Source organism: Filicampus tigris, chromosome 5 (genome assembly GCF_054856515.1).
Source record: "Filicampus tigris isolate MCC_2025a chromosome 5, RoL_Ftig_1.0, whole genome shotgun sequence".
Taxonomy (NCBI): domain Eukaryota; kingdom Metazoa; phylum Chordata; class Actinopteri; order Syngnathiformes; family Syngnathidae; genus Filicampus; species Filicampus tigris.
Genome location: NC_141221.1, coordinates 17,167,382 through 17,195,000, shown reverse-complemented (window position 1 = coordinate 17,195,000; position 27,619 = coordinate 17,167,382). Strand labels below are relative to the sequence as shown.

Below are 27,619 nucleotides of genomic sequence, written 5' to 3'. Positions count from 1 at the left end.
AGAAAAAAGAGACTTCTTTTCTGGTCTCTTTAACCTTACAACAACAAAGATGTGAATTACAGGCAGAACATTAGATTATTTTTAAACAATACTATAGTCCTTTAGTATTTAACTTTCCAACAGTGGAATTTTCAAGTACAAAAACAGATGAATTTAACACTAACAATGCACCCTAAGCATGAATATAAATCTTGTCAACATAGACATATGGCGTCTTAACGGGCATTTGAAAAGACGGCAAACGATGTATTTCACACAGACAAACATTCTGTCAGCCATGCATGTTGTTGACTTCCTGACCGCACCTACTGAACAGCATTTCTCGACAAAGTAAGATTGTATCGGGGTTTAAATCGTGGAACAACTGCATACAGTATAGACGCTCTCGAGATACAGTATGTTGTATCCAAACCTTTCTGCTTGGCAAAACATATGATGGCTCAAGGGTCCGAAGCAGTTCCCGGAAGCCGTCACTCTCAACGATGCTGAGCGGTTGGGACTCCTTGATAATGAAATTCAAAACTGCCTGGTCCAACGCGTGTTTCCTGGAGGCTTGATGGTGACAAATGAAAGAAAAAAGAAAAGAAAAAGAAAAAATAAAATCAATGCATCGACTGTTAAAGCCACCACGTCGAATGTGCGCCTACCTGCGGTGATTCTTGGTGCACTTGCGAGCTCGTCATGTTCATGCCTGGCTCTGAAATGTCTCAGCATTGACGAGGTGCTTTTGTTGATATACGACAACTCGGTTGAACAAATGCGACATTTCACCTGCAGAAAACAAAAAGGGATCGTTTCAACCAGGAGTCACCAACCTTTTGCAAACCGTCAAGCGATACCAGTTTGATACACATTGCTGAAATAAAGTTGCTCAAATTGCCTTGAATGAATGTTATTATTGAAAATGAATAATATCCATGCATTTGAGGACACTGATTATGTAAATTATCAACAATTTTGGCTTATTTTCCGACATGTTACGTACCAGACCAGTAACTGATTCATAATCAGTTTGTGCATTTTGACAATTTCAAATTGTTTTTGAACAAATGGGTGGATTTAAAAAAAAAAAATCCAATTAATTGAATCAACAACAAAATTGACGGATTAATCGATTATTAAAACAATGGTTAGTTGCAGCCCTACAGGAAATAAAACCAAATACCCTCATTGACGATACAAGATCAAAATGGTCCCACACGGCGGAGACCCTTCTTTTTCTTTCGAGGTCCATATCACAATCGAAAGATCTGTGAGTCTTTTCGCAGAGCGCCTCAGTGACGGGGGAAGCAGCGGCCGTCTCGGCCACGGGACTTTTTCGTAAAGCGGCACGCGCGCCTGCCCGAGCTTTGGCTCTGCACGCTCGAAGCGTGCGCCGACGCGTCGGTGTGGCGCCGCCCGTCGCTTCTTCTTCCATGTCGTCGTCACTGTCTGAGAGCGGAGCTAAAAGCTTGTCTGGCGCTGGCCCTTTACAGCGCTCTCCCATGGGATTGAGATGACGACGCTGTGACCACTCGGGTGGTTCGTCTTCATCGTCTTCACTCTCCTCGGCGACAGTGGCCGGTGGCAACTTGGTGATGTCAACAGCCTCCTCTTCCTCTTTGACGTTTAATGCGTCATCCCAGTCCAAAGTGGAGGCTCCCGACTGCGAGTGAAAGGAAGGCTCTTCTTGACAACCAGTCAGCGGCTGGACGTCTGTTGGACACAAGCAACACACATACAGTTTAGCTCCACTCTTGGTTTGGTCAGGTGACGTTAGCAAGGCGAGCCCGTAGGCACTTTGACGTCATTTTATTTTGCCGCTGAACCGCTGTGTCACGTTTTCAGTTCCATGTTTTGTTTTGTTTGACTCTGTTAATTAATACTTTCCATTGGTATTACTTTGTACAGAGTTCTCACTAACGTCAGATTTTTGATATGTTGACAACACTACTAATTGAGGGCACTTTTAGTAAATCAAAATCGTCACAATTTTGAGATAATAAACAATTTGATATTGATGACACTAATTATTCGTAGCATATACTGTATTTGTGACACTCAAGTTTTTGTTTTTGTTATTAGTTATGTTTGTATTACTGAATTAACTACAAATATTTACTAAAAAAAAAGGCAGGATTTTGGTATCTTGAAAACACGACTTCTATCAAAAGTAATCATATTTTATCCATTTTACCCATACAGCATAATTTAAATGAAATGCATTTGACCCAAGTAGAGAAATAAAAAGTTGTCTAATAAGTCGAAGTTTAGTGCAGACCTTCGTCGCGTAGCATCATTTGAGACATGCGAACAGCTTCCAGTTGTCGTCGTTGTTGCTCGTTCTCTTCTCTCGCTCGACCAAGTTGCTCCTCGTACGACGCGATTGTTTTCTGAAAAAGGCCGAAGATTTCGTCGGCGGCCGCAATTAGTCGCTCCCGTACCAAGTCTTTCAACATTTTCACCTTGAGGACAATTCAAGGACAACAGAAACCTTGGGCTTTGATGAATGCTACGCTATTGCTAATTTCCGCAGTTTTCTTCTCCTTATTCATTGACGGGTGACAACTACGGTATAAAGTACATTACCGCCACCTATTGTCACATTATTGTACCAACAGCACCGACACAACTCAACACGACTCAACTTTTATTTTTAAGAGCAAAATAAAACAAGTTAAAAACCATCCCTGTTGAAAGGAGTGTAAATACTACAATTACTTAAGAAGAATTACATTTTGATTACTTTTTTTTTTAATCCGTTTTGAATAAATGCTCTCATGTTAATAAGTATTTTCACATTTTAAGACCTGGTGGTGTTAAAATCTTTCATTCAACAGTACTTCAGACTAAACAAAGACAAAACAACAGACCACGCAAGACTGAACCTCAGTTACTTTTTACTAACTGTTAGAACTGAGTGAGTAGGGAGACATAATGTCACATGACTAAGATGGCGTCAAGGCAACTGGTGGCCTTCATGGCGAAAAAAAAATCATTCTCCTTAATTTTTGGACGTTCTCCTTCCACATTTCTCAAGCGATTCTCACCATTACAACTTGAAGATATTCCCAAAATGTTTTGGCTATTTCCTCATTTCAACAATTCAATTTTCTCACAATTTCACATTTTTGACCAAATATTTCCTTTCATTCCCGATGCAAACACATTCACCATATAACAGATTCACATCATTCCCATTTGAAATTCAAAATGTTCGGGCAAGTCAGTTCATCTTGGGAACGAGTTCCAACATTCCCACATATTTCATTAATTCCACATCATTCAGCATCATTCCATATCATCCCTCATTTTTCATAGTACCATTCAATATCATTTCACGTCATTCAATGTCCTGTATTTCAATAGCAATTCATATCATTCAAAATAAATTCACATTTCCACCAATCTCATTCCACATTATTCCGTATTTCAATACCATTCCACAATTTTCACCAACACAATGCATTTCTCACCTAAAGCATTCCAACCACATTCAATCATCATCCCACATCATTTCATATCTTTCAATATCATTCCATATAATTCAATATCCTCACACAATTTTCACCATCATATTACACATTTTCATCAATATCATTCCACATTATTCTGTAATTTCAGTATCATTTCATGCCATTGCTCAATTTTGACCAATTCCACCACACTCAATATCATTCCATATATTTCAATATCCTGCCACATTTAAACCATATTACATATGATTCCATATCTTTTAATATCATTCTACATTATTTAATATCATGCCAATTTTAACTGCATGATAGGAAGGGTCAGAGCAGACTCTTCCCACTCAGGAGACTGAAGTCCTTTGGGGTTCAGGGGACACTCCTTAGGAACTTTTATGACTCGGTGGTTGCATCGGTTGCGGCGTTTCGGCCGGGGACAAGAAGAGGCTGGACAAACTGGTCAAAAGGGCCGGCTCTGTCCTGGGCTGCTCCCTGGACTCGGTGGACTAAGTGGACTCAGTGGGGACAGGAGGATGATGGCTAAAGTGTCATCGATGCTGGACAACCCGGCCCACCCCCTCCAGGGCACTCTAACAGCACTCCACAGCTCCTTCGGTGACAGACTGTTACACCCTCGCTGTGCAAAGGAGAGATTCTGCCACTCCTTCTTGCCTGCTGCTGTCAGACTCTTTAACAAGAACATTGTGTAGTCTCTACAAACTGGTGGACATTAGTGCAATCGTGCAGTCCTGCACCTGAGGTTATATTGTGCAATACTCAACATTCCCCACTACTGTATTTTTATCCAATGCTGTTCCTTATATTTCACTGCAGCACTGCAGCACTGTCACTTACAGTATTTTTGAAAATTTCCCCACTGTGGGATCAATAAAGGCATTCTTATTCTTATTCTTATTCTTTTGCCTCTGTACTATGTACAGGCTAAAATTAGTGTTTCTTCATACTTTATATGTAGATGTATGTTTGTGTGTATATACACACATGGTTACTGCGTATATTTACATAGGTTTGATTCTGAATGTTCGCTGTTAATGTTATACATCAACGGCTACATTATGCCGCCGTCTCTGTGTGACCTATACCTTTGCTGCTGTAACGCTAAATATTTCCCCGCTGTGGGATCAATAAAGACCTTCATATCTTATCTTATTCAATAATGAACTTCTTATAGCAAAAGTTTTTTATTCAGACATACACGCAGTCACAATGTTCTACCACAAATTGTGGGACAAAAGTGTTTTTCCTCAGTGTGTATTTTCATGTGTGATGACTTTTGAGTGAACGTTTTCTCACACGCTGTTTTCTCACACAACTGTAGGAGTTTTCTTCTCGTGTGATTTCATGCATGACTTTTTAAGTGAACACTTCATCACAATGAGGAAGGAAAGGAGTTTCCTCCTGTGTGTATCCTCATGTGTCCCAGCATACTTGGCTTTTGACTGAATGTTTTACCACAAACTGCACAGCTAAAAGGTTTTTCTCCTGTGTGCATTCTCATGTGTTTATCCATGGTGGTCTTATGTGTGAAATTTTTATGACAAACTGAGCAACTAAAGGGTTTTTCTCCTGTGTGTGTTCTCATGTGTATTTCTAAATGTTCCTTTCTCGAGAATGTTTTACCACAAGTTGAGCAACGAAAGGGCTTTTCTCCCGTGTGTGTTCGCATGTGTCTATACAATTTTTGAGCAAACCTTTTACCGCAAATTGGACATGTAAAACGCATTTGCGAGGAATACTTGTTGCTATGAGTTGTCTCCTTCTCAGAACTTTTCAACCGTTTGCCACCATCGTTTGCGTCACTCCCTCCGTCGTCACTCTGTGACGGTGGAGAGAAGAGGTCATCTGGTGGTGGTCCGCCACACTGGTCTCCACTTGGACTATGATGATGAAACGGTGACCACTCGGGTGGTTTACAGTCATCATCGTCCTCACTCCGAACAGAGACACGAGTCGGTGGCAACTGGCTGACATTGATTGTCTCCTCTTCCTCCTTAATATGGAAGGCCACAAAATGCTTCTCTTCCTCTTCAACGAGGGGCGGCTGAAGATTTTCCTGCTCCAAACTGGGGCTCCACCTCAGTGGCTGAGGGGGATGTTCTTCCTGGCGACTAACCAGCTGCTGGACGTCTGGAGGACACAAACAACGCAAACGCAGTTTAGATGACGTTGGCAACAACGGGCTGAAGTCAAAATGGCGTCACAAGTCAAGATGGCAGTCAAGTCGGTGAAAACAAATTGAATAGTTCATTGAATAGCATTGAACTTTGGGTCGTTGTCATTTAATTTGTGATTTTTTTTTACTACATTTATATAGATAATGATGCCATCTGGTTAAAGCCTAAAACAAGTAGGAAAGAAAACAGTACATTTTATCACACTCGAGAACGATTCTTACCACTTAAGAAGTGCTCACCACAAAGCACTGCGGTCTTGGTTAGCTTCCATTCCGAACCGTCCAGTTCCACTCTTTTTATTCCGTTTACCTACTGTCCCCGACGTTCACAGTCCACACAGTAATATGGAATGATAATTTCGTTTCCAGCACGTTATGGTTGGACTATCCAACTGCACAACATCTAGGCATGATTTTCTGCGAGGTCTATATGCTAGTCACAGGCAAAAGCAACACAATATGGTGAGTTGTTTTCACCGACTTAGGCCATTGCATCGTGAAATGCCCGGATGTTCGGTTTTGTATTTCAAACTAAACGAAAATATTGGTGGCTAGCCTGAGCACAGAGACGGTTTTGTGTATTTGATAGCTGCTAGCACCATTAGCCACAAAGACTTTGAAAAGGATCTCAAGGAGAGAAAGGCAACGTCAAAGCACAGTGGGCCAATTTTAAACGCGGGGTTAAAACGTGTACATATAAATCACGCTATGAAAGCGGGGCCCCTGTCATGTGACGAAAGAGGCATTGTTGTGATTGGCTGGTTAAAACACACGCACAAACGCACACACACACGCGCACACACACAATTAACATAAATTATTGGATGACTAAAATTGTATAAATAAGTACAAGGTTAGTGAGCAGACCTTCGGTGGATATAACAATCTGAGTCTTGAAAACTTCCAGTTGTCGTCGTTGTCGACAAAGTTGCTCCTCGTACGACGCAATCGTTCTTTCGAACAGTCCAAAAATTTCGTCGGCGGCTGCAATGAGTCGCTGCCGAACCAACTCTTTCAACATTTTCACAGTGGAGACAATTTAACGACGACAGGGACAACACTTTGACCACAAGCTTTGTTCGCTTGTAGCTTAGGATGCTATGCTATCGCTAACCTCCGACCTTTTCTTCTTCTTTTTATGTATTAGGGGTGGCTTTTAGCGCCTAAGGTGTTCTGGAGTGTAAGTCAGCCTGTCCACAGAAGCAAAATAAAACAAACAGCACGTTTGTATTAATTTTTTTTTTTTTTAATAAAGTATATTTTTTCACCTTTATCGTTCCAGTTTCTCTTCAAAACTAAAACAAGGCTTAAATACGTATTTCTTCAGTCTTCAAAACATTTCTATGATTTATCCCCCCCCCCAAAAAAAATATTGGAAAAATGTTTGAATAGGTGAAATCTGAAGCATTGACATTCTGACATAATTTTCACATAAACCACTAAAAGCAGTAACCATGTAAAAGACCACATGTCCTCGATTATTTCTGCTTTATGACGCTATGAAAATATAAAACAAAATAGTACATCAAAGTATTTACTTAATTTGAGTTCCAGAAGTGGAATAGATTAGATGTCAAATAGAGAAAATGTAGACAGAGTAAACAATGGAAAACACGTACATTTCAACAATTGATGCTTGGGTGTGATCCAGCAATTAAGCAGGTTCAACATGCACTTGATATAAACCGGTCATTCAGGAAGTAGTCATTCAGGTCTAGCTGATCTGAATGCGTTCCATCAAGTCTAGTAGTACTAGTCTGAAGTCTCACCTTCAGCTCAGCTCATGACATCGATGAGTGAGTCCCGATATTGCCCAATATGAATGTATTGATTTTTTTTTTTACCGCAAAAAAATCTTCAAATTTATGCACAATACAGCTTCTGAAAAGTGTACTTGGAAGCAGTTTATTAAATACAAAAACATCATTCTAGCAGGAAAGGCACATATTTCGCTCAGCCATGATTGGACCTCACTTAGATTTTATTCACACTACCTAATTTACATTTAACAATGAAGTGAATAATCATTTACGTTTATTATTGAAGTTTTTTTTTTTTTTACATATCTGTTCCCTCCTTGATTTGTACATCAAAGCGTAACAGTCTATGGAAATATAAATACAAAAAAAAAACAGCAAACAGAAAGACCTACCCACATCACATTTGGAAGCCCAAATTTGGTCTTATGAGAAACCATGTTGTGCTCAAGGTCAATATTGCTTTTTTTAAGAGTTAGATAATAACTGAAGTGTTAATGGACTTGTCATTTAAAGTAAAAATAGTTGATGGTTCGGGGGGAGCCAACCGGTCCGAGCTGGCTTCCGTCCGAACGCGTAATTGGATATTTTGTTCGATAGCTTTGAATAAAAGCTGTTTTGAGTCACTTTTTAGTATGCGGGCTGTTTGTGAGCTCCTACATTGTTTTACAAATGAATACTGTTGAAACTCAGGAGTCCGATTCCGAATCTTGTCATAGTCCATTATCCCCAACCCTACAACGGAAATTTCCTGGCTGCCTATAAATCCTCTCACTTCCTGGCTGCCTATAAATCCTCTCACTTCAACGAAGGGCTATGGGTTCATTGTTCCAAAGTCCGATTCACATGTGTCAAACCGTATTTGCATGTGGGATTTTATTCTTGAGAGGATGTTCAACCAAGTGAACAACTATCTATTGTGTATTATCATGTGTCTAATCATACATGAATAAAGCCTTTATCACAAACTGAGCAAGAAAAGGGTTTTTCTCCTGCATGTATTCTCATGTGTCGAACCTTGTCTGACTTTTTAATGAACTCTTTCCCACAAACGGAGCAACTCAAGACTTCTTTCCCAGTGTGTATTCTCAAGTGTTTAACCATATCGGATTTTCTAGTCAGCTGTTCACCACAAATTAAGCAACTCAAGGGATTTTTCCCATCGTGCGTTTTTGTGTGTTTAACCATTTTGGACTTTTTGGTAAACCTTTCCCCACAAACAAAGCAACTATAGGCTTTTTCTCCCGTGTGTAATGTCGAGTGGGATTCCATACTTTGTTTGCTGGAGAAGGCTTTACCGCAAAAAGAGCAACTAAAGGGTTTTTCTCCAGTGTGCGTTCTCACGTGTCTGATCCTATCGGACTGCTTAGCAAAGGCTTTACTGCAAACTGAGCAACTGAAGGGTTTTTCTCCTGTGTGCGTTCTCATGTGTCGAACCACATCGGAGCGGTTTATGAACTCTCTGCCACAAATTGAGCAATTCACCAGTTTTTTCCCCGTGTGTATTCTCCTGTGTTTAAACATGTCTGCCTTTAATGTAAACGTTTCACCACAAACTGAACAACTGTAGGATTTGTCATCCGTGTGGAGTCTCATGTGTGTTTCCATACTTTGTTTGCTCGTGAACGCTCGACTGCAAAATGAGCAAGCAAAGGGTTTTTCTCTAGTATGTGTCCTCATGTGTCTGACCATATCAGACTGTATGGCAAACCCTTTACAACAAATTAGGCAATTAAAGGGTTTTTCTCCGGTGTGTATCGCCATATGATTAAACAAATATTGTTTAGCGAAGCTTACACCGCAAAGAGAGCAGGTAACACGTTTGCCACATTTTTCTGAGGTTTCCTCGTTGCCAGGAGTTGGATCCTCTTTTGAGCTTTTCAACCCCTTCCCCTTCGCAGTTTGTGTCGCTCTCAATGAAGTCGCTGTCTGAGAGTGGTGCGAAGAGCTCATCCGGCGGCGGTCCTCCAGATTGCTCTGCACTTGGACTGCAATGATGAAGCTGTGAGCATTCGGGTTGATCGTCGTCGACGTCTTCGCTCCCCGCGGAGACGCCAGTCAGTGGCAACTTGCTGACATCAAACTCCTCTTCTTCCTTTTCAACGTGGGGAAGCTGTGGCTCCTCTTCTTTTACGCAGGGCAGCTGAGGATTCTCTTGCTCCAAACTGTTGCCGCGGCCTGGCCCGTGGCCCGGTAGTGGTTGGGGACCCCTGGTCTATAGAACGTCTTCCCGGAATATAAGCAACTACAGACAGGGATTTTTCTTTTTGGGTGTTCTCATGTGACTAATCAACTGCTTTTCCTCATATGTTTTGCTACAAACAAGACATTTCCGACGCGTTTGGGGCATTTCTTGTTGCCCAGAGTTGCCTTTTTACAATAGCTTTTAAACTGCTAGACATCACCTTGGTATTTCGTGTCGCTCTTGACGTTGGTATCTCTGTGCGACGACGGTGGCGCTGGGGGGTCGTCTGGTGGTGATCCTTCACACTGCTCTCCGCTCGGAAGCCGCTCGGGCGAGTCATCTTCATCGGCCTCACCCGCCACAGAGGCGCGAGTCAGTGGAAACTTGCTGACTGATCATCTTCTTCCTTTTGGACATCTGAAGGACACAAACAAAGTTTAGAATACGTCGGTCAGATATCATCTAGGAGTGTACCAACATTGCAAACGAAAAGCAAATAAACATTTGGACACCACTGTTAATGCCCAACTATTGGGTGGCGATGCGCGTTTAAGTTTTTGCATCTGATTGGTCAAATTCAGATAAAATCATGTTAAAGACTGTTTATGACTTTACTAGAAATCGTTTGTAATTCAATTTTTCTTGCACCTCTGCTGAAGAAACGGTTGATAGGCTTGCGACGTGTGGTCTCTAGTAGCACCGTAGTGCGTGTCCTTCACGACGCACGCGCTTCCATCTTAGGTCGTTGCATTCTATTAGTTAACCACTAGATGGGACTGAATTACACACGTTGTCATTTTAAAATGTATTTATGTATCAGTATTCGTTGTAACTTGTTACATTTCATTTCTCATCAGTCCTTAATAGCACCGCGCCGCAATATGGCAGCCGTGCGTTACCACGGATACTCCGCTTCTGTAAAAATAACGTAGAAGAAGAAAGGGCGGAAGTTGCACTGTCTTGAAAACAACAACAAGACGGCCCAGCGACCGTCGGGTGGAATCGAGCGGAAAACACATCCAAAAGTGCACCTAGTTGGTAGCGGAGCGGCTAATGACATGATCTGATTGTTGAATAGGACAATGTCGTTGTATGAGGAAAAGGAGCGACAAGGAAAACAATTGGAAGCTGATGGCGAGAATGGCATCTTGTTGTACATCCAAGGTCTGTCCACACGTACGATACTCCAGTCTTCTGCTTGATGGTGATTAGCAGCTAATCTAGTCGGCTCTATTTTTTTTCATCCATTCTGTGTTAACCTCCTCTGTCTGTACCATAACTTGACTTTATTAACAGTTTCCAAATACTATGACTTTAGCTATTAACCTATAGATATCAACCCATGACAATGCACAGCTGTGAACTGAAAGTCATTCTAGGTCATATACAGTATAAAGCATCATCCACATCATATATCTGACTGAGAAAACACGCAAGATATGTAAAGCTGTCATCTGGGCAACTTTGAAGAATCTAAATTATAAAACATACTCAGTATTGATTAACTTTTTGGTTTACCAAATAATTCTATCAATATCTCTCCCAGAGGTGGGTAGAGTAGCCAAAAAATGTACTCAAGTAAAAGTACTGTTACTTCAGGATAATATGACTCAAGTAGAAGTAAAACGTAGTCAACCAAATAATTACTTGAGTAAAAGTAAAAAAGTACTTGGTGAAAAAACTACTCAAGTACTGAGTAAGTGTAGCAACGTCTCATTTATTTATTTATTTTTTTTAAAACAACCATTCAATCTGACGAAAATACAAAATCATCTCCAGGAAAATTTAATTCCATCCAATCATTAAAATGAATTACATTTAATTAAAGAACAACTTAAAATAATGTTAAGGTAAATTCCAGTACTTTAATAAACAATAAAATAATAATAGTATAACTTAAGCACAAGTAGCACAAATTTTTCAGCCCCTGTACTTTTTATTTAACAGGCTCCGCAGGCAGAACAACAAAGTAGCCCATGAACTCGTATAAACTGTGTCTGTGTGTTTCAGTCTGTGCGTATGTGACAAAACATTTTTCCCAACGAATCTCCTCTTATGTGTCTGCATAGTCAGCATTGCTGCGTGACATTTTCGATCCGTTTCATCCGAAAACAACTCTTTCCCGCAGCTGAAGTTGAATATGATCACGTGACGAGACTGCAGGGCTATATGGCCATACGGCTACGTTTGATTGGTGAAACACAGTCACATGGTAGAGCATGGCGCTGGTCTCTGACAAAATAAATGCGCCTTTCTCAGAGAAAGAGAGAGAGAGAGGGGTAGACGCGTATGTACACGGAGGGGATTTAAGTAACGGGTTCAATGTAGCCTAATGTAGCAGAGTAAGAGTACAGTTTCTTCTTCACGAATCTACTCAAGTAAAAGTAAAAAATATAGTGATTTAAAACTACTCCTAGAAGTACACAATTTCCCAAAACTTACTCAAGTAAATGTGACCGAAGTATTAAGCTATGATTCAGGACACACACACACACACACACACACACATATATATATATATATATATATATAAAAATCACAATTTTTTTTTATTATTCGGCCAATAAATTGTATCATGGAATTATTTTCTGCCAAATATTAGAATCGGCAACAGCATAAAAAAAATAAATAAAATCACACAACGACAAAATGTTGATTGCACAGCAGTCATGAAATAATGGAATTGTTTGTGTCCTGCAGATGTCCAGCAGGTGATTGTTCATCAGGAAGACCTTCTTCCTCAGTCGCATGGGGGGAGCCGCACTTTGGAGCAAGATGATCCACAGCTCTTCCACATTAAAGAGGAAGAAGAGGATCCGTGGCCCCTACACGTTAAAGAAGAACAAGAGGATGGACAGTCTTTCCTCATGAAAGAGGAAGTGAAGGATCCGCAGCCCGCCCACGTTAAGGAGGAAGTGGAGGCGGTCCACGTCAGCAAGTTGCAACCAACCGGCATCTCTGTGGACCAACCACCCGAGTGGTCGCAGCGTCTTCATCACAGCACGAGCGAAGACCGCCGCGGAGGGCCGTCACCGGACAACCTGATAGCGCCTCTGTCGGACAGCGACGACCTGGAAGAACCTTTGAGTGACGCACACTGCCGGGCTGACGACAAGCAGTTGAAAGCCTCTGGAAAGGAGGCAACTCTTGGCCACAAGGAAATGTCGCAAACATGTAAAAAACGTATTCCCTGCTCAGTTTGTGGCAAAGGTTTAGCTCAGCAACATTTGTATAGACACATGAGAACGCACACGGGAGAAAAACCCTTCAGTTGCTCATTTTGCAGTAAAATGTTCTCCACAAAAGACCAAATGGAATCACACACGAGAATACACACCGGGGAGAACCCTTTCAGTTGTACGGTTTGCGCTAAAACATTCATTCAAAAGGCAAATATGATTCGACACATGAGAACACACACAGGAGAAAAACCATTTAGTTGCTCAACTTGTGGGAGAGCATTTGCTCTAAAGGAACATGTGGATTCCCACATGAGAGTACACACGAGGGAAAAACCCTTTTGTTGCTCAATTTGTGGTCAAACGTTCACCTTGAAAAAAAACCTGGCGCCACACATGAGAATACACACGGGAGGGAAACCCTTTAGTTGCTCAACCTGCAATAAAACTTATTCTCGAAAAGACTATTTGGAAACACACATGAAAACGCACACAGGCGAAAAACCCTTTTGTTGCTCAGTCTGCGGCAAATGCTTCACTCTGAAGCGGAACATGGTACCACACATGAGAATACACACAGGAGAAAAACCTTTTCCTTGCTCAATTTGTGGGAAAAGATTCACTCTCAAGCAAACCATGGAATTACACATGACGATACACACTGGAGAAAAACCCTTCCATTGCTCGTTGTGCGATAAAGCATTTGCCGATAAGGCAAATATGAAATTGCACATGAGAACCCACGCGGGAATTAAAACCTTTTAGTTGTGGCGCAAGGGAAGAATGAATTTTTGACAGTAATCCTCTGATATCCAAAGCAAGGTTAGTTAATGGAAACTAATGAAATAACTAATAATACTCCATATATTTAAAAAAAACTAAAACTAATAAAAACTAAACTAAAACAAAGCATTTTCCGAAAAATAAAAACAAACAACAAACCTGTTCTAAAAAAACAAAAAAGTCCAAATGGAATAAAAAACAACGATCATGAAAAATCCCAAACTATTATAACCCAGGCAGTTTGAGAGGAATACGTGAATACAATTTCATCAAAACATGCAGGCTAGGAGACAGTTCAAATACAACCACACTATGAAATAAATAAATAAATAATCAATTTGTGTAGGAAAAGTTCAGTGAAAAATGTGGCAAAATGTAGTTGTCTTCACATTTATTTGAACATTACCACGAATAACAATTTCAGGTGCAAAATAGAACAACCCTCCTGTGCTGAATGAACATGTCGCTAACAAAGTTGAACATTTCACTATCAATTGCATGCCAAAATGACTTTGGACAAGTCAGCAGGTGACAGGTCAATGTTACATAACAATAACCATGGCCGAGACGTCATTGCTTATCATAGCATCCACAGTCAGGCTTTGATTAAATAAAATGCACACGATAGCAACCTTCGCTTGCAGGAACACATCAAAGTAGAGAGCAACGTTTAAACTAGATAATGACTTCTTCTCTGCTTTTGCATTCGGTTTCTTGTCTTGAGCACTGATGAGCTCACCAACAGCCAATTTGCAAAATCGCAGACGCTGATTTGCATGTTGAGCCTGCCTCATTCATTCAAGTCACATCTTATCAAATAGCAATGGCTAAAGACCAGAAATGATAAACAAATGCATTATTTGGGGACATTTTAAAGCCCTGACTGTGGATGCTATGATCAACAATGCCATTTTAGTGTTGTACTTTTAATATTGTCTATACTGCAGTTACCTGTTAATTTTACAGAGAAAGATGTCTTAACATATTTGTGCTTTTGAATTTTTGTTTGTGAATGGTTGATTTACAAAATATTTGTGTAAATTAAACACTGAGTTTGTCTATTTAACGACTCGAAGCTGTTTGCAAGACTCAAGTTATATCATACGCGTCTAAGGTCTGCTCACCAAACCTCTACCTATTAATATATATAAAGCAATTTATTGAGATAACACTGTTTATTGCGTTTTTCAAATCAGCCATTCAGCACAGTGCCTTGGCGTCACATAACACGGGGACGTGTGTAAGAGTTCAAAGAGTGATTGCTTTTCATGAAACCAGTTTTATCAGACGTATCAGAGACAAACGGCTTCATGTAAAAAAAATTAAAAAGCTGAACGTCCCAAAACCGTGACCGATCGTCACCAAAATGTATGTGCACATACATGCTATCTTTAACCTGTGAAAATATGATAATACAAACAACCACTCACATATTTTGGATTTTATGGACTTTGTGTTTTCTCACCATAGAAAAAGCGTAATGTTCCTTGATGTCAGAAAACTGTAATCAATATCGCTACTATGGCTGCACAATATATCGAAAAATATTTCTACCGCTATAATGGCCTGTGCAATATGCATATTACAACGACATACAATAATTTTAATATGGAATTGTATGCTTTTTTCTGAATTTGACCGATCAGATGCAAAAACTTAAACGCGCATCGCCACCCATTAGTTGGACATCCAGACTTCCAGCGACCACAGCCCATCCGTATTAAAAGGGGAAAACAAGACTCTGGTTCCTTTCCACATTACGGACAAAGAAGGGTTGGTTAATGTCAGCAAGTTGCCGGCGAATCCTGTCTGTATGGAGAGTGACGACAGCGACGACGGAGAGAGCGACGAAGACAGCGACGGCGAACCGTTGAAAAGCTCTCGAAAGAAGCCAGCTCTCCTCAACAGGGAACCATCACAAACGCGTGGAAAACAGCCCACCTGCTCAGTTTGTGGTAAAAGCTATACAAAGATTGATATGATTACTCATATGAGAACACACATGGGAGAAAAACTCTTCTTTTGCTCAGTTTGCAGTAAAAGCTTTTGCAGTCGGACCACTTTGGTCAAACACGTGACAACGCACCCCGAAAAAATTTGCCTTTTGATATCTGATGTGTTAATGTCAATGAACAAATATTGAGGGGAAAAATACCCTACTACTTTCACTGAGGATGTTAAAACTTGTCAACTTTCAATATGGCACCAAACTGTAATTTTTGAAACACAGCAGTTGGGAGAAACACAACTTACCTACATAACGCGTAAAACTTTTTTTTTTTTTGGTCTCTTTGACTCCCATTATAAATCACAATTTTTTTTAACCTGATGTCACCTGTCATTCATAATCCGTTATCAGACTGGGTAGGTACCCATCCGTCAATCCAGCTATTTTTCAAGCCGAACCTAATCGTCTGTCGGTCAGTCTGTTCGTGCTATTTTGATCGCGCTTCCGTCAGGAAACATCAAAGGTCCTTCAATCGGGGGAAAAAAGGTCCAAAAATCAATGATCAGATTATCAATTATCTGAAGCGATTTGATGAAATTGGTAACTGGAGCGCACTATGTACATGATAATGTGTCGGCTTGCTGCTCAAACGGATTTCCACTCGCATACATTTGACATTTGGCATAGCCTAGCAACCACGCTTATTTGACAATCGATTGAACTGTTACGTGAGAGCCTGCTTCCGCTTTAATTCTTAAATTTTGCTTAACTAGTTTCCTGTGTCACATTGATGCAGTTGGTACAATGCTGGTGGATTAAAATGCTTCTTAGTCCTTGTGAAAACTGAAATAAAATTGCCATGACAATAATTTCATGTTGTTTCTTCTCCACTCTTCTTTCTTTTCTTCTTTTTTCTATACTTCTCTTCTTTATTTTGTTATTTCTCCCCTTTCCTTTGTTTCTTCTCATTTATTTCCTTTTTTCGTTCCCTTTTTCTTCCTTTCTTCCCTTCCTATTTCTTTCCTTCTTGTTCTTTCGTTCCTTCTTACTTCTTCTGTCTTTTAGTGGTTGGCAAACAACTTTTGGTGCATTACTGCTACCTCCTGAAATGGAGTTTGGGGCTCTAAAATACAATTTCACAAGACCCTAGCACCACTCTTTCCAAAAATAAAAATAGAAATGTCAAACTTTACTCACAAGAACTTTTCTGTAAAATTGTCTCTGTATTCAAAGCTACCTTATGACCTCTTAGAGCATAATTAGTTCTTGCCCAACAGCCAGCCTAACTCATGATTCTCTGTTTGGTGCATACCGCCACCCACAGATGGACATTCCGTCCCAGAAAATCTACAAAAAACAAATTGTCTTTTCACAGTCCAGCCATTCAATCCCAGGAATGTAAAGTAGCACGCATTACAAGACAGTACTTCTTGGTTGTTTGATTTCAAATCCAATGTGAGTAGTCAGGGGGGAAAAATAGGTTAAAAAAAAACCCCTTGCCGCTTTCTAAATACGTACTTCCGTGGTTGTTTTTACCATGAATGTCATCTTCAATGCCACCACAAGATGGCGGTTGTACATTGCCACGTATACATTGTTGCCGGGGAAACCACCATCGAAGAAGAACAAGGCGAAAGTTGGCGTGGCTTCAAGAAGGTGACCAGGTGAACGCATATGAAGGGGAGAAAAACGTGAAAATGTTTAAATAGTTGGTACGGGAGCGTCTAAGAACATATTGTTACTGTTTAACAGAGCAATGGCGTCGCGCGAGGAGAAAGAGCGACAAGCAAATCAACTGGGCGTTGCTAGCAAGAATCACATCGGGTTGTCCAGCCAAGGTCTGTCCATATGTCCATTAGTCTTATACGTGTAATATTTGTTGATATTAATGAATAAAGTAAAGGGACTCTCGGTGAAGGGATTAATATCGATGGTAAAAATAACAGCAATTGGAGATAGATGTCGCTCTGACGTCACTCATCACTTGGCTCACAACACAGCCGAACTGCTGGAGGTCTACGCATTATTTTACTCCGCATAGATAATTTGATAGCAAAAAAGTGCTAAATTACTTTGTGGTGTATGGCTGCAGTGAAGACGGTCTTATTTCGCCCTTTACTGGCATCGTATTGAAATCAGGTTGAGACGACGGAAATTGATGCGTGCACCAGTAAATCGGCCAGATGCTCAGTCAGTCAAACAAACAAGAATTTAAGAGACGCTGCAATAAAGGCTGAAAAAGCATTTCAAATAGGGGTGCACAAATCACAATTTTCTGGCCAGTCATCGATCCCAGATTTTTAAAAAGCCTGACACGCCGATTCCAATTTCTGCCGCTTCAGATTTGTTTTCATAACCAACAACGTGCACCTTCAATGTTCCAATCTTGTCTTGAACAGTACCTGTGAAACAATACAAATGGATGGTTGAAACTGCACATGAAGTAGTTCTCAAAAGAAAAATGAAAAGACTATTAGTCATCTCACAGCAGAAGAAGACAGCGGCTGACTTTTTCAGACTTCTGAGATCGGTGGACAAGAAATAGTTTTTATTTTAAAGGATTGGCCGATCATCGATTCCCCCCGCCCCCAAAATTAAGGAAACAGCCCCTATTCCAAGCCCCGTCGATCAATCGGTGCACCTTGAATTTCAAATGAAGAATGTCGCAATGTCTGGCGAAGTCAGTCGGTCGCAGGCTTAATGCAGTTATTGCAAGTAAGGGTTATGCCGCCAAATATGAAAAGTTAATTTCATCGTGTCTGTTCCAATACTTTTGCTCACTTGAAAAGTCTGTGGCTTCAAACAACAAGTGTTCTGTCCTGAATTATTGAACACATCCAGACGTAAATACCATGAAAAAAAAGCTGGACTTCTCATCTTTTATCTCCTGTTCATCTTTTGATGGACAACAAAAACAAATTGGCCTTTCCGTTCCAAGACTTTTGGAGCAGACCGTAGGTGACATCACACAAAAGTTGTAGCTTGGAGAACAAAACTAGACCGCAACAGTACGGATTTTTCGGACAATGCTGATAAATGTATGGCAGTAGTTTGAGTAATCTCATCGGCTTGCTTGTGCCCGGCAGACATCCGGCAGCTAATTGGCCACCGGGAAGAACCCAGCCTGAGCTCCACGGGCCAGCGTGAGAATGAAGAAGATGCACTGCCGCTAGACTCTCAAGAGAAAGAAAAGGATGCGCGGCCAAGTCATGGTACAGACAAAGGGGAGGAGCCGCAGCCCCCACATGTCAAAGAGGAAGACAAGGAGTTTGATGTCAGCAAGCTGCCGCCGACCGGCGTCTGTGTGAAGATCGAAGACGAAACACCCAAGCGGACGCGGCGTCATCATCGGAGTCGAAAGGGCGACCCCGATGGAGGGCCATCGGCACATGACCTCTTAGCGCCGTTATCCGACAGCGATGACATGGAGAGAGACGACATGGAGAGCGACGCAAACTTTGAAGGTGACGACAAACCGTTGAAGCACCGCAGGAACAACAAGGCATCTTCACCAATGCATCCAAAAAGTTTAGCCTGCTCAGTTTGTGGTGAACCCTTCACTAAAAAGTCAACCCTGGTTAGCCACATGAGGATGCACGTGAATGAGAGACCCCTCCGTTGCCCTTTGTGTGTGAAAACATTCTCTCACAAGACACAAGTGGTACAGCACATGAGAATCCACACAGGGGAAAAACCTTTCTGTTGCTCTGTTTGTGGTAAAACGTTCTCAAATCAATCAAACATGGTTAAACACATGAGAACGCACACAGGAGAGAAACCCTACAGTTGTTCAATATGCAGTAAGAAATTTTCCCAAACGTCACACAAGGTCACACACATGAAAATCCACACAGGAGAAAAGCCTTTTGGTTGCTCAGTTTGTGGTAAAAGATTCACCCTGAAGCGAAACATGGCAGCACACGTGAGAACGCACACGGGAGAAAAACCTTTTAGTTGTTCCGTTTGCGGGGAAACGTTCTCGCAAAAGCGACAGCTGGGGCGACACATGAGCGCACACACCGGGGAAAACCCCTTCACTTGTTCCGTTTGTGGTAAGGCGTTCACCCAGAACCAAAATCTGGTATCACACATGAGAACACACACGGGAGAAAAACCCTTCTGTTGCCCCATTTGCGGTAAAACATTCTCAAATAAGTCCAACATGTCAAAACACACGAGAACGCACACAGGAGAGAAACCCTTTCATTGCTCATTGTGCGATAAAACATTCTCTCAAACGTCACACATGGCAACACACATGAAAATGCACACAGGGGAAAAACCTTTTTCTTGCTCAGTGTGTGATAAACGATTCACTCTGAAGCGAAGCATGGTCGCGCACATGAGAACACACACGGGTGAAAAACCCTTCCGTTGCTTAATTTGTGCGAAAGCGTTCTCTCAAAAGCGGCAACTGGTGCCACACATGAAAACGCACACGGGAGAAAAACCCTTTTGTTGCTCATTCTGCGACAAAACATTCTCTCAAAAGTCACACATGGCGGCACACGTGAAAATACACACAGGGGAAAAACCCTACAGTTGCTCACTTTGTGGTCAAACATTCATTCAAAAACACAGTCTGACATTACACACAAGAACGCACACCGGAGAAAAACCCTTTCGTTGCTCATTGTGCACGAAGACGTTCTCTCATAAATCGTGCGTGGCATCGCACATGAGAATACACACTGGAGAAAAACCCTTCTGTTGCTCGGTGTGTGATCAATCTTTCATACAAAAGCACAGTCTGACGTCACACATGAGGATGCATACTGGAGAAAAACCTTTCAGTTGCTCCACTTGTGGTAAAGCATTCTCTCAAAAGCCACACCTGGTATCACACATGAGAACACACACAGGAGAAAAACCTTTTTGTTGCTCATTTTGTGCTAAAACATTCTCTCATAGGTCCAACATGGTCAAACACGTAAGAACACACATGGGAGAAAAAAGCTCGGTGGGAATTGCACTCTCAGGGCCAGATTGACTGCACACTCGCGGACACAAAACAACTGATGATGAATGCTGAAAAAAACGGTTGAACCCCACCATATCCCAACATCTGTACATGTTCAATTTAGTTGTGTAGTTCAGTGATTTTACAAGTGTGGTATGCAGGCTCCCTCTAGTGGTATATTAAAGGAATCACTGAATTAAATACAAATAAAATATACTGAAAATGTTAGAATTAATATTTTAGCAATGCAGGCCTGCTTACATTTTTTTTAATCCAGTACTGTGCATTTTATATTTTTCATTTTTTTTTTCATTTTTAAACTGAAGTACCCTTTTTAAGTACAATACATCAGCATTTAATCTTTACCGCTTTTTCTTTTTTGGGGAAATACAATATTCATTTGACTTTTATGTGTAATATTTTTTTATATTCAAGCTAGTGTTCAAAACTGTGTCATGTTACAATGGCTTCCAGTAATATTAAACATACTTTTGGAGAATTAAACCACCTTCTCTTTTTTGATGAACACTGTGGCTACAGCTATCGGATTTAGGGAACCCATTATTCTTCGATTGTGCTGTTGTCTAATCGGGTGACAAATAATAATCGGGTGATAAAAATTCCCAATATATTTCTACATCGATGGGGGCGTGCATCTGCGGTAACGTGAGTCTGTGCGGCAAAATGATCCTTCCGAAGTTTCAAGAACGGGATTTTGGTTTGACTTTTTTTGCAATTAAATTGATTTATTGTTTCAGCTCTATATTGAATTCTTGAATTCTATTGCCAGCCATGATAGTGGTACTTGGATAGCTAAGCATATTTAATGGGCGCTCGCCGCTTCGTGTTGAAAAAAAAACGGTTTGCAAACCACAGATGTAGCACACACGTCATTGTTGTCCTCTTCATCATACCGCAAATGTGATTCATCATTATCGTTTTCACTCCAGTTTGGATCTCCTCTGTCTGTAATTTACAATTATGTTTTTTTAATCACTCCTGTTACTTTAAGTACTGTTAAACTGTCATATTTGAATAACAGGATCTAAAGTAGCCAGGAGTGATTTGTTTTTTGAAAAGAATAATTGGCAAATACATGAAATACTGTATATGACATTAATGCTAATAGTCAAGTTGTCCGCCGTCTTGTGTCAGTCGTTGGTCAAAACCTGAGCAAGGATGTCGCATCATTGTGCTGCTTGAGGTTGCACACTTGGTCAGCTCAGCACATTGCATGTCATTCTTCGTAATTGCAATTGAACTGTAAAGTTCGATACAGTATAAAGCAATTCCTTCCTTTTTATGAGCATGCAGACTTTTATTTTTGAAAGATACGCACCGGAACACAAGCCCTTGGTAACATACATCACAGACAAAAGTAACGAGACGGCAAGGAAGAGAGACAAATGAAGCCAAATGATTGTCTGTGTAACATCTTGGTGGTTTTAATTATAAAGCCAAACTAGATTGTGATGGGAGGGAAAACATGTTTAAGAGCTCTTGCAACTCGCGAAGCAACATACTTAATACCGCCGCAAGATGGCAGCCTTACGTTGCCGTGGACACCGCTGCCGTAAAATCTCCCTCAAAGAAGGAAAAGGCGGAAGTTGGCTTGGCTTTAAGACGACACAAAGACGGCGCGACGGCAACCAGGTGTAAACGACTAGGAAAACCATCAAAAGTTGAATTATTGTCAATGATGAACAGAACCATGGCTTCGCACGAGGAGAACGAAGGACAACGAAAACATGTGGAAGCTGTTGGTGAGAACCATATTTTGTTGTCCATCCAAGGTCTGTCCACTAATCTTCTACTCTTATGTAGCATCGCGTCCAGCATCAGCAACTCGATAATATATGACGGAGGAAGAACTACACACAACTTGCCTCGTCTGACAGTTTGGAAGAAAAGAAGAAAGAACCATAATATAAATAGCATCAAAGGAACACTGTTATGTAACAAACAACATGCTTGCAGTAGTAACACGCGAACTTTTTTCAAAGCACAGTAAAGGAATTATGACATTAATATTGACAAGGGGCTCACTCATGAAGTAAAACGTTTTCAAGACTACCAGGATTTTCAAAAACTAACGGGATTTCTAAGGGGTTAAACAATTGAATAACTCATTGCTTTAACTTACAAACAGGGGAAAAAACAAAAGGGATGTGTAAAATAGAAAAAGTGGCAATAAAAATATCATTAGGTGCTGTTTAAATGTTCTTCAGGAGTGGAAGGAAGTAAAAAAAAAAACAGACTCACCTTGACTTTGACACTGTGTGTGGCAAAAAGGCCTAACCCAAAAAGTCCAAATCTCATTCCTCCGATTCCGTGGTCGGACGTGCTTGTAGTCGATAGCGATGATGTCATCAACAAGCGTTGTCGTAATTGCTCGCTAGAGTTCAAATCTAGACAGCCGAAATTTATACTGTCTACTGCTTACACTGCACACCAGCCGACAAACAAACAAATATCGTCCTGATTGTGCTTGGGCTGTACAACAATATGTCATTGGCATTGTTGTTTTTAATTTGAAAAAATAAAATAGACTATTTCACATTAGCTACAGTAACTTCATTGACTTGCTTGTGTCCTGCAGGCATCCAGCAGCTAATTAATCGTGACAAAGAACTTCTCCTTCAATCGCATGGGGGGACCTGCGGTTTGGTGCATGAGAATCCACAGCCTCACCATGTGAAAGAGGAGGAGGAGGGTCCACAGTCCTCCCCAGTTGAAGAGGAGGAAGAGGATCCACAGTTTGACCATGTTAAAAAGGAAGAAGAGGAGTTTGATGTCAGCTTGTTGCCACCAACTGCCGTTTCTGCAAAGTGTGAAGGCGATGTAAACGAACCACCCGAGCGGCCGCCGCTTCATCATGGCAGTCCAGATGGAGAGCGCTGTGGAGGACCCCCACCACACGACCTCTTAGCTCCACTCTCAGACAGCGACGACACGGAAGAACCTTTGAGGAGGAACGAAGACTGCAAAGGTGACAACAAACAGCTGAAAATCTCTGAAAAGGAGAACAGTCTTGCTAGCAAGGAAATGCGTCAACAATGTTTTGCCTGCTCCGTTTGTGGCAAACATTTTGCCAAAAAAGCACATGCTAGACACATGAGGACACACACAGGAGAAAAACCCTTCAGTTGCTCAACTTGTGGTAAAGCATTCGCTCTGAAGTCAAACATGGTATCACACATGAAGACGCACTTGGGTGAAAAACCTTTTTGTTGCTCAAGCTGTGGTCAAAGATTCACTTTAAGGTCAAACATGGTGAAACATGTGAGAACACATACTGGAGAAAAACCCTACAGTTGCCCAATTTGTGCTAAAAACTTCTCTCGAAGGTCACACATGGTAACGCACATGAGAACGCACACAGGAGAGAAACCCTTTTCTTGCTCAGTTTGTGGTACGCGATTCACTGCTAAGAAAACCATGACAGAACACCTGAAAACACACACAGGAGAAAAACCCTTTTGTTGTTCGGTTTGTGGGAAAACCTTCTCTCAAAAACGACATCTGGTGAAACACATGAGAACACACACGGGAGAAAAACTCTTTAATTGCTCGACATGCGGTAAAACCTTCTCGAGAAAAGACAAAATGGAAACGCACATCAGAACGCACACAGGAGAAAAACCCTTTAATTGCTCTGTTTGTGGTCAAGAATTCTTTAAAAAACAAGACTTGGTGTCACACATGAGAACGCACATGGGGGAAAAGCCTTTTAGTTGCTTAGTTTGTGGCCAAATATTATTTAAAAAACAAAACTTGGTGTCTCACATGAGAACTCACACGGGAGAAAAACCTTTTAGTTGCTCAATTTGTGGTCAAACATTTTCTCAAAAACGAGTGCTGGGAGCACACATGAGAAAGCACACAGGAGAAAAACCTTTTAGTTGTTCAGTTTGTGGTGAAACATTCTCTCAAAAACACCAACTGGTTCCTCACAGGATAATACACACAGGACAAAAACCCTTTAGTTGCTCAGTTTGTGATCAAAAATTCATTCGAAAACAAAGTCTGTTATTGCACATGAAAGCACACACAGGAGAAAAACCCTTTATTTGCTCAACGTGCGGTAAAACTTACTTGAGAAAAGACTATTTGAAAACTCACATGAGAACTCACACAGGGGAAAAACCTTTTTGTTGCTCAATTTGCGGTAAAGGGTTCACTCAAAAGTCAGTCATGGTTCGACACATGAAAACGCACACGGGAGAAAAACCTTTCGGGTGCTCATTGTGCGATAAAACGTTCTCTCATAAAGCACATGTGGTATTGCACATGACAACACACACAGGAGGGAAACCCTTTTGTTGCTCCATTTGTGGCAAGGGGTTCACCCAAAAGTCAGTTATGGTTAGACACATGAGAATGCACACAGGGGAAAAACCCTTTAGCTGCTCAACTTGTGGGAAAACTTACTCAAGAAAAGACTATTTGGAAACCCACACGAGAACGCACAGAGGAGAAGACGCCTTTCGTTGCTCAATTTGTGGTGAAAGCTTTGCTCAAAGGGTCAATTTGACTGCACACTTGCGGACACACAACAACAGGAAATGAATATTTTTGTGCACTATTGCAGCATCGGAAGCAGACTACTTTAAAAAAAAATGGGGGGAATTTTGTTTTAGAGATTTAAATGTCCCTTTTGCCCTAAAATAAACAGCCAACAAACATTTTGGTCATGTTTTTTTGATAAGAGGGAAAAAAACACTACACCGTTGTAGTTTATAAAAACATACAATCATGTTTGATTGAAATAAAATGTAAATAATTAACTCACTTGCGCATCATGATTTCATGCTTCAATTCCCATTCGCAGCGCAAAGTCTAATCACATGTTGTGCTTAACATACATTTTGCATTGCAAAGTGGTACTTTTGAAATGCGCTGACTGAACGTGACTCTCTGCGTAAGTCTGACAGAAAAGTCGCATTCAAACGTTGCCATTCAAAATGATAACGCATGATAATTTATGTTCATATTTATCTGTGTATCTATGGTGTAAATTCTAGATATCATGAATTTTGTTTTCTTAGTTTATTAAGGATGTTCAAGTTCTTGTCTGTAGAGTACTGTGATTGTCTTCGACAACCCCAAAACCAAAAAAATCCTCCTTTAATCTGCAAAAAAGATTCTGTGTTTTCAGTACGTTACAAATGCCATTGATAACTTATGATAAATAACTTGGGCCCCAATGCTGACCCCTGGGGCACACAATAAGTAATGTCCACACATGTTAAGTATTCGTTACAAATGATTGTATCCTATCCAAATACTGTAACTTTTTTTTTATCCTTTTCAGTGATTTTTTTTTCTGGAATTTAGTAAATCATGGCGTGATTGATTGTCAGAATTGCACTCCACCAATGTACTTACAGTATCTCTTCAACATATGGTTGTGAGTCAGGGATCTGAAATAGCTTTTGCCAGATCAAGCCTACTTCTACAAAGCATTGATTGATGCTACTTGCCCCTGCCTCCATATTATAATTTTCAATGTTATAAAAAAAAAACATTGTGCAAAAACTATTGTTTGGTGCCATTTCTTATTGTGTATTTATTCTCCACATTTCTTGTTTTTATTATCATCTAATTTATACTTATAATAGTCTTTCTAACTATTTCTTTTGATGTTATTTTGCATTTTTTTCTAGTTTGTTCCAAATGTTTTGCTCTCAGTTGTACAAAAATGCATTTTTTTTGGCGTGCTTTTAGTTAGCCTTTAGTGAACTCTGGCAACTATCCTAACACTACTTAAAACATTTTGGAACTTTCCAACTGTTCATCCTGAAGCCTGGCCCAAGATGGCAGTTGTACGTTGCCATGGACACCGCAGCCGTAAAGCCACCATCGAAGAAGAGATAGGCGGACGTTGGCATGGCGAGAACCAGGTGAGCGCACTCTGAAACCGAGTGGAAGAATTTTCTAAAATGGCAAAAAGTCTTAACGAGAGCGACTAACAACATATTCCGAAAGTTTCACAGAATAATGGCGTCGTTCAGAGAGAACGAGGGACAACGAAAACAACTGCAAGCTGTTGGCGAGAAATATATCTTGTACATCCTATGTAGGTCTTTCCACACGTCTACTGATCTACTCTTATCATTAATGGATACACTAAGTGATAATATTGTTTGTTTAAAAAACAAAAACCTATTGAAAGACAATCCACGTGGATAATGGGCTCGAAAAACGTTTCAAAGAAGACTGGTTAAACAATTTTCGCCTTTCTCTCTTCCTGGTCACTTTCGGTTTCTGTTTGGCTAATACGACTAGAGGACGAACAGAACAAACTCAAGTTATATTTTTTTTTGGGGGGGGGGCAGCAAGACCTATAAAATTTGGCGCAGTTGGCATGTTCTGAAGCAGGAAAACTTTGGTTTATTTAATAATGTTGTTCATATTCAATACAGTGTTATATAAATGTGTTTAAATGTTGGGCCCCATATGTACAATAGTTCTGTTATTAAACTATATATGAGCTTGAATCTGATTAAACCAAAATTGCTGTTAGCTCATAGTCCAAGAAAAGAAAAAAACAATTTCATCATAATGGTCAATGCCACTCTGATTCAAATCAGAAAATTCTTACTTGGTGTTCGTTTTTAATGGCCACTTCGCGTCACTATCCGAATCAGCACCGATTCGTGCACAGCCCTATTTGACCGATTTGATGGCATCGTCAACAAGCGTTATCACGATTGGTCAGTAGAGTTCAAATATACGCTGTCTGAGGAATTTATACAGTCTATTATTGCATATATGGCACACACCCCGAGCTGCAACTCCAGCAAACATACTAACAAAACATCAATCTGACTGTGCTTGTGCTGTTCAACATTATGTCTGAAGGTTTACCACACCCCACCAGGACATTATGGTTTTTACTGAAAAAAAAAAGGTTGACTATTTGTCAGTAGTTATAGTAACATCATTGATTTGTTCTTGTCCTGCAGACATCCATCAGCTGATGAATCATCAGGGAGAACTGTTGCCACAATCACATAGGGGGAGTTCCAATTTGGAGCAGGGGGATCCACTGCTGCTCCACATTGAAGCGGAACAGAAGCGTCAGCCTCGCGATGTTGAAGAGGAAGATGAGGATTTACAGCCCCCACACTTTAAGGAGGAAGAGACTCTTAGAGAGTGACC

The 27,619-nt window shown here is 40.7% G+C and overlaps 5 protein-coding genes and 1 pseudogene across 9 annotated transcripts in view; 3 read left to right on the top strand and 3 right to left on the bottom strand.

Moving 5' to 3' along the window:
• The window catches only part of LOC147147608 (uncharacterized), a 10,202-nt gene extending 7,657 nt beyond the window's left edge, over window positions 1-2,545 (bottom strand). For both annotated transcript variants that reach the window (XM_086030769.1, XM_086030768.1), the window contains exons 1-4: window positions 2,261-2,545; window positions 1,166-1,695; window positions 648-771; window positions 413-552 (exon numbers count right to left, since the gene is read on the bottom strand). In XM_086030769.1, the coding sequence (XP_085886895.1) occupies window positions 413-552; window positions 648-771; window positions 1,166-1,695; window positions 2,261-2,438 (972 nt within the window). In that variant the 5' untranslated portion in view covers window positions 2,439-2,545. The remainder of the gene's footprint in view (window positions 1-412; window positions 553-647; window positions 772-1,165; window positions 1,696-2,260) is intronic.
• A 2,092-nt stretch (window positions 2,546-4,637) lies between these two features.
• LOC147147607 (uncharacterized) lies at window positions 4,638-6,790 on the bottom strand. Its single transcript, XM_086030751.1, has 2 exons — window positions 6,511-6,790; window positions 4,638-5,597 (listed from the first exon to the last, which is right to left on the bottom strand). Exons 1-2 carry the CDS (start codon window positions 6,662-6,664, stop codon window positions 4,840-4,842), a joined length of 912 nt encoding a protein of 303 aa, XP_085886877.1. The 5' UTR covers window positions 6,665-6,790; the 3' UTR covers window positions 4,638-4,839.
• Window positions 6,791-6,806: 16 nt separating this feature from the next.
• On the bottom strand, window positions 6,807-9,925 carry LOC147147606 (uncharacterized; annotated as a pseudogene).
• Window positions 9,926-10,543: 618 nt separating this feature from the next.
• On the top strand, window positions 10,544-14,608 carry LOC147147605 (uncharacterized). The gene is made up of 2 exons (XM_086030282.1): window positions 10,544-10,749; window positions 12,286-14,608. Exons 1-2 carry the CDS (start codon window positions 10,668-10,670, stop codon window positions 13,527-13,529), a joined length of 1,326 nt encoding a protein of 441 aa, XP_085886408.1. The 5' UTR covers window positions 10,544-10,667; the 3' UTR covers window positions 13,530-14,608.
• A 234-nt stretch (window positions 14,609-14,842) lies between these two features.
• On the top strand, window positions 14,843-20,938 carry LOC147147604 (uncharacterized). 3 transcript variants are annotated; one of them, XM_086030277.1, is made up of 4 exons: window positions 15,487-15,502; window positions 17,062-17,159; window positions 17,248-17,333; window positions 18,582-20,938. In XM_086030277.1, exons 2-4 carry the CDS (start codon window positions 17,062-17,064, stop codon window positions 20,483-20,485), a joined length of 2,088 nt encoding a protein of 695 aa, XP_085886403.1. In that variant the 5' UTR covers window positions 15,487-15,502; the 3' UTR covers window positions 20,486-20,938. The 3 variants fall into 3 exon arrangements, with proteins under 3 accessions (XP_085886404.1, XP_085886405.1, XP_085886403.1); XM_086030278.1 differs by lacking the exons at window positions 17,062-17,159; window positions 17,248-17,333 and adding an exon at window positions 14,843-14,915 and having other exon boundaries at window positions 15,229-15,502; XM_086030279.1 differs by lacking the exon at window positions 17,062-17,159 and having other exon boundaries at window positions 15,371-15,502.
• A 1,101-nt stretch (window positions 20,939-22,039) lies between these two features.
• LOC147147603 (uncharacterized) lies at window positions 22,040-27,609 on the top strand. 2 transcript variants are annotated; one of them, XM_086030281.1, is made up of 5 exons: window positions 22,040-22,218; window positions 23,055-23,444; window positions 26,261-26,358; window positions 26,452-26,534; window positions 27,424-27,609. In XM_086030281.1, the coding sequence occupies exons 1-5, from the start codon at window positions 22,152-22,154 to the stop codon at window positions 27,473-27,475; spliced, it is 690 nt and encodes a 229-aa protein (XP_085886407.1). In that variant the 5' UTR covers window positions 22,040-22,151; the 3' UTR covers window positions 27,476-27,609. The 2 variants fall into 2 exon arrangements, with proteins under 2 accessions (XP_085886407.1, XP_085886406.1); XM_086030280.1 differs by lacking the exons at window positions 26,261-26,358; window positions 26,452-26,534; window positions 27,424-27,609 and having other exon boundaries at window positions 22,049-22,218; window positions 23,055-25,965.
• Window positions 27,610-27,619: the final 10 nt, after the last annotated feature.

Excerpts from the sequence above, each read along its gene's own strand:
- LOC147147607 (XM_086030751.1), bottom strand. The coding sequence starts at position 6,664 with ATGTTGAAAGAGTTGGTTCGGCAGCGACTCATTGCAGCCGCCGACGAA. Across the intron at positions 5,598-6,510 it reads GATTGTTATATCCACCGAAG|ACGTCCAGCAGCTGGTTAGT; the intron begins GTCTGCTCACTA and ends TGTGTCCTCCAG.
- LOC147147605 (XM_086030282.1), top strand. The coding sequence starts at position 10,668 with ATGTCGTTGTATGAGGAAAAGGAGCGACAAGGAAAACAATTGGAAGCT. Across the intron at positions 10,750-12,285 it reads CATCTTGTTGTACATCCAAG|ATGTCCAGCAGGTGATTGTT; the intron begins GTCTGTCCACAC and ends TGTGTCCTGCAG.
- LOC147147604 (XM_086030277.1), top strand. The coding sequence starts at position 17,062 with ATGGCGGTTGTACATTGCCACGTATACATTGTTGCCGGGGAAACCACC. Across the intron at positions 17,160-17,247 it reads GGCTTCAAGAAGGTGACCAG|AGCAATGGCGTCGCGCGAGG; the intron begins GTGAACGCATAT and ends ACTGTTTAACAG. Across the intron at positions 17,334-18,581 it reads CATCGGGTTGTCCAGCCAAG|ACATCCGGCAGCTAATTGGC; the intron begins GTCTGTCCATAT and ends TGTGCCCGGCAG.
- LOC147147603 (XM_086030280.1), top strand. The coding sequence starts at position 22,152 with ATGATGAACAGAACCATGGCTTCGCACGAGGAGAACGAAGGACAACGA. Across the intron at positions 22,219-23,054 it reads AAAACATGTGGAAGCTGTTG|GCATCCAGCAGCTAATTAAT; the intron begins GTGAGAACCATA and ends TGTGTCCTGCAG.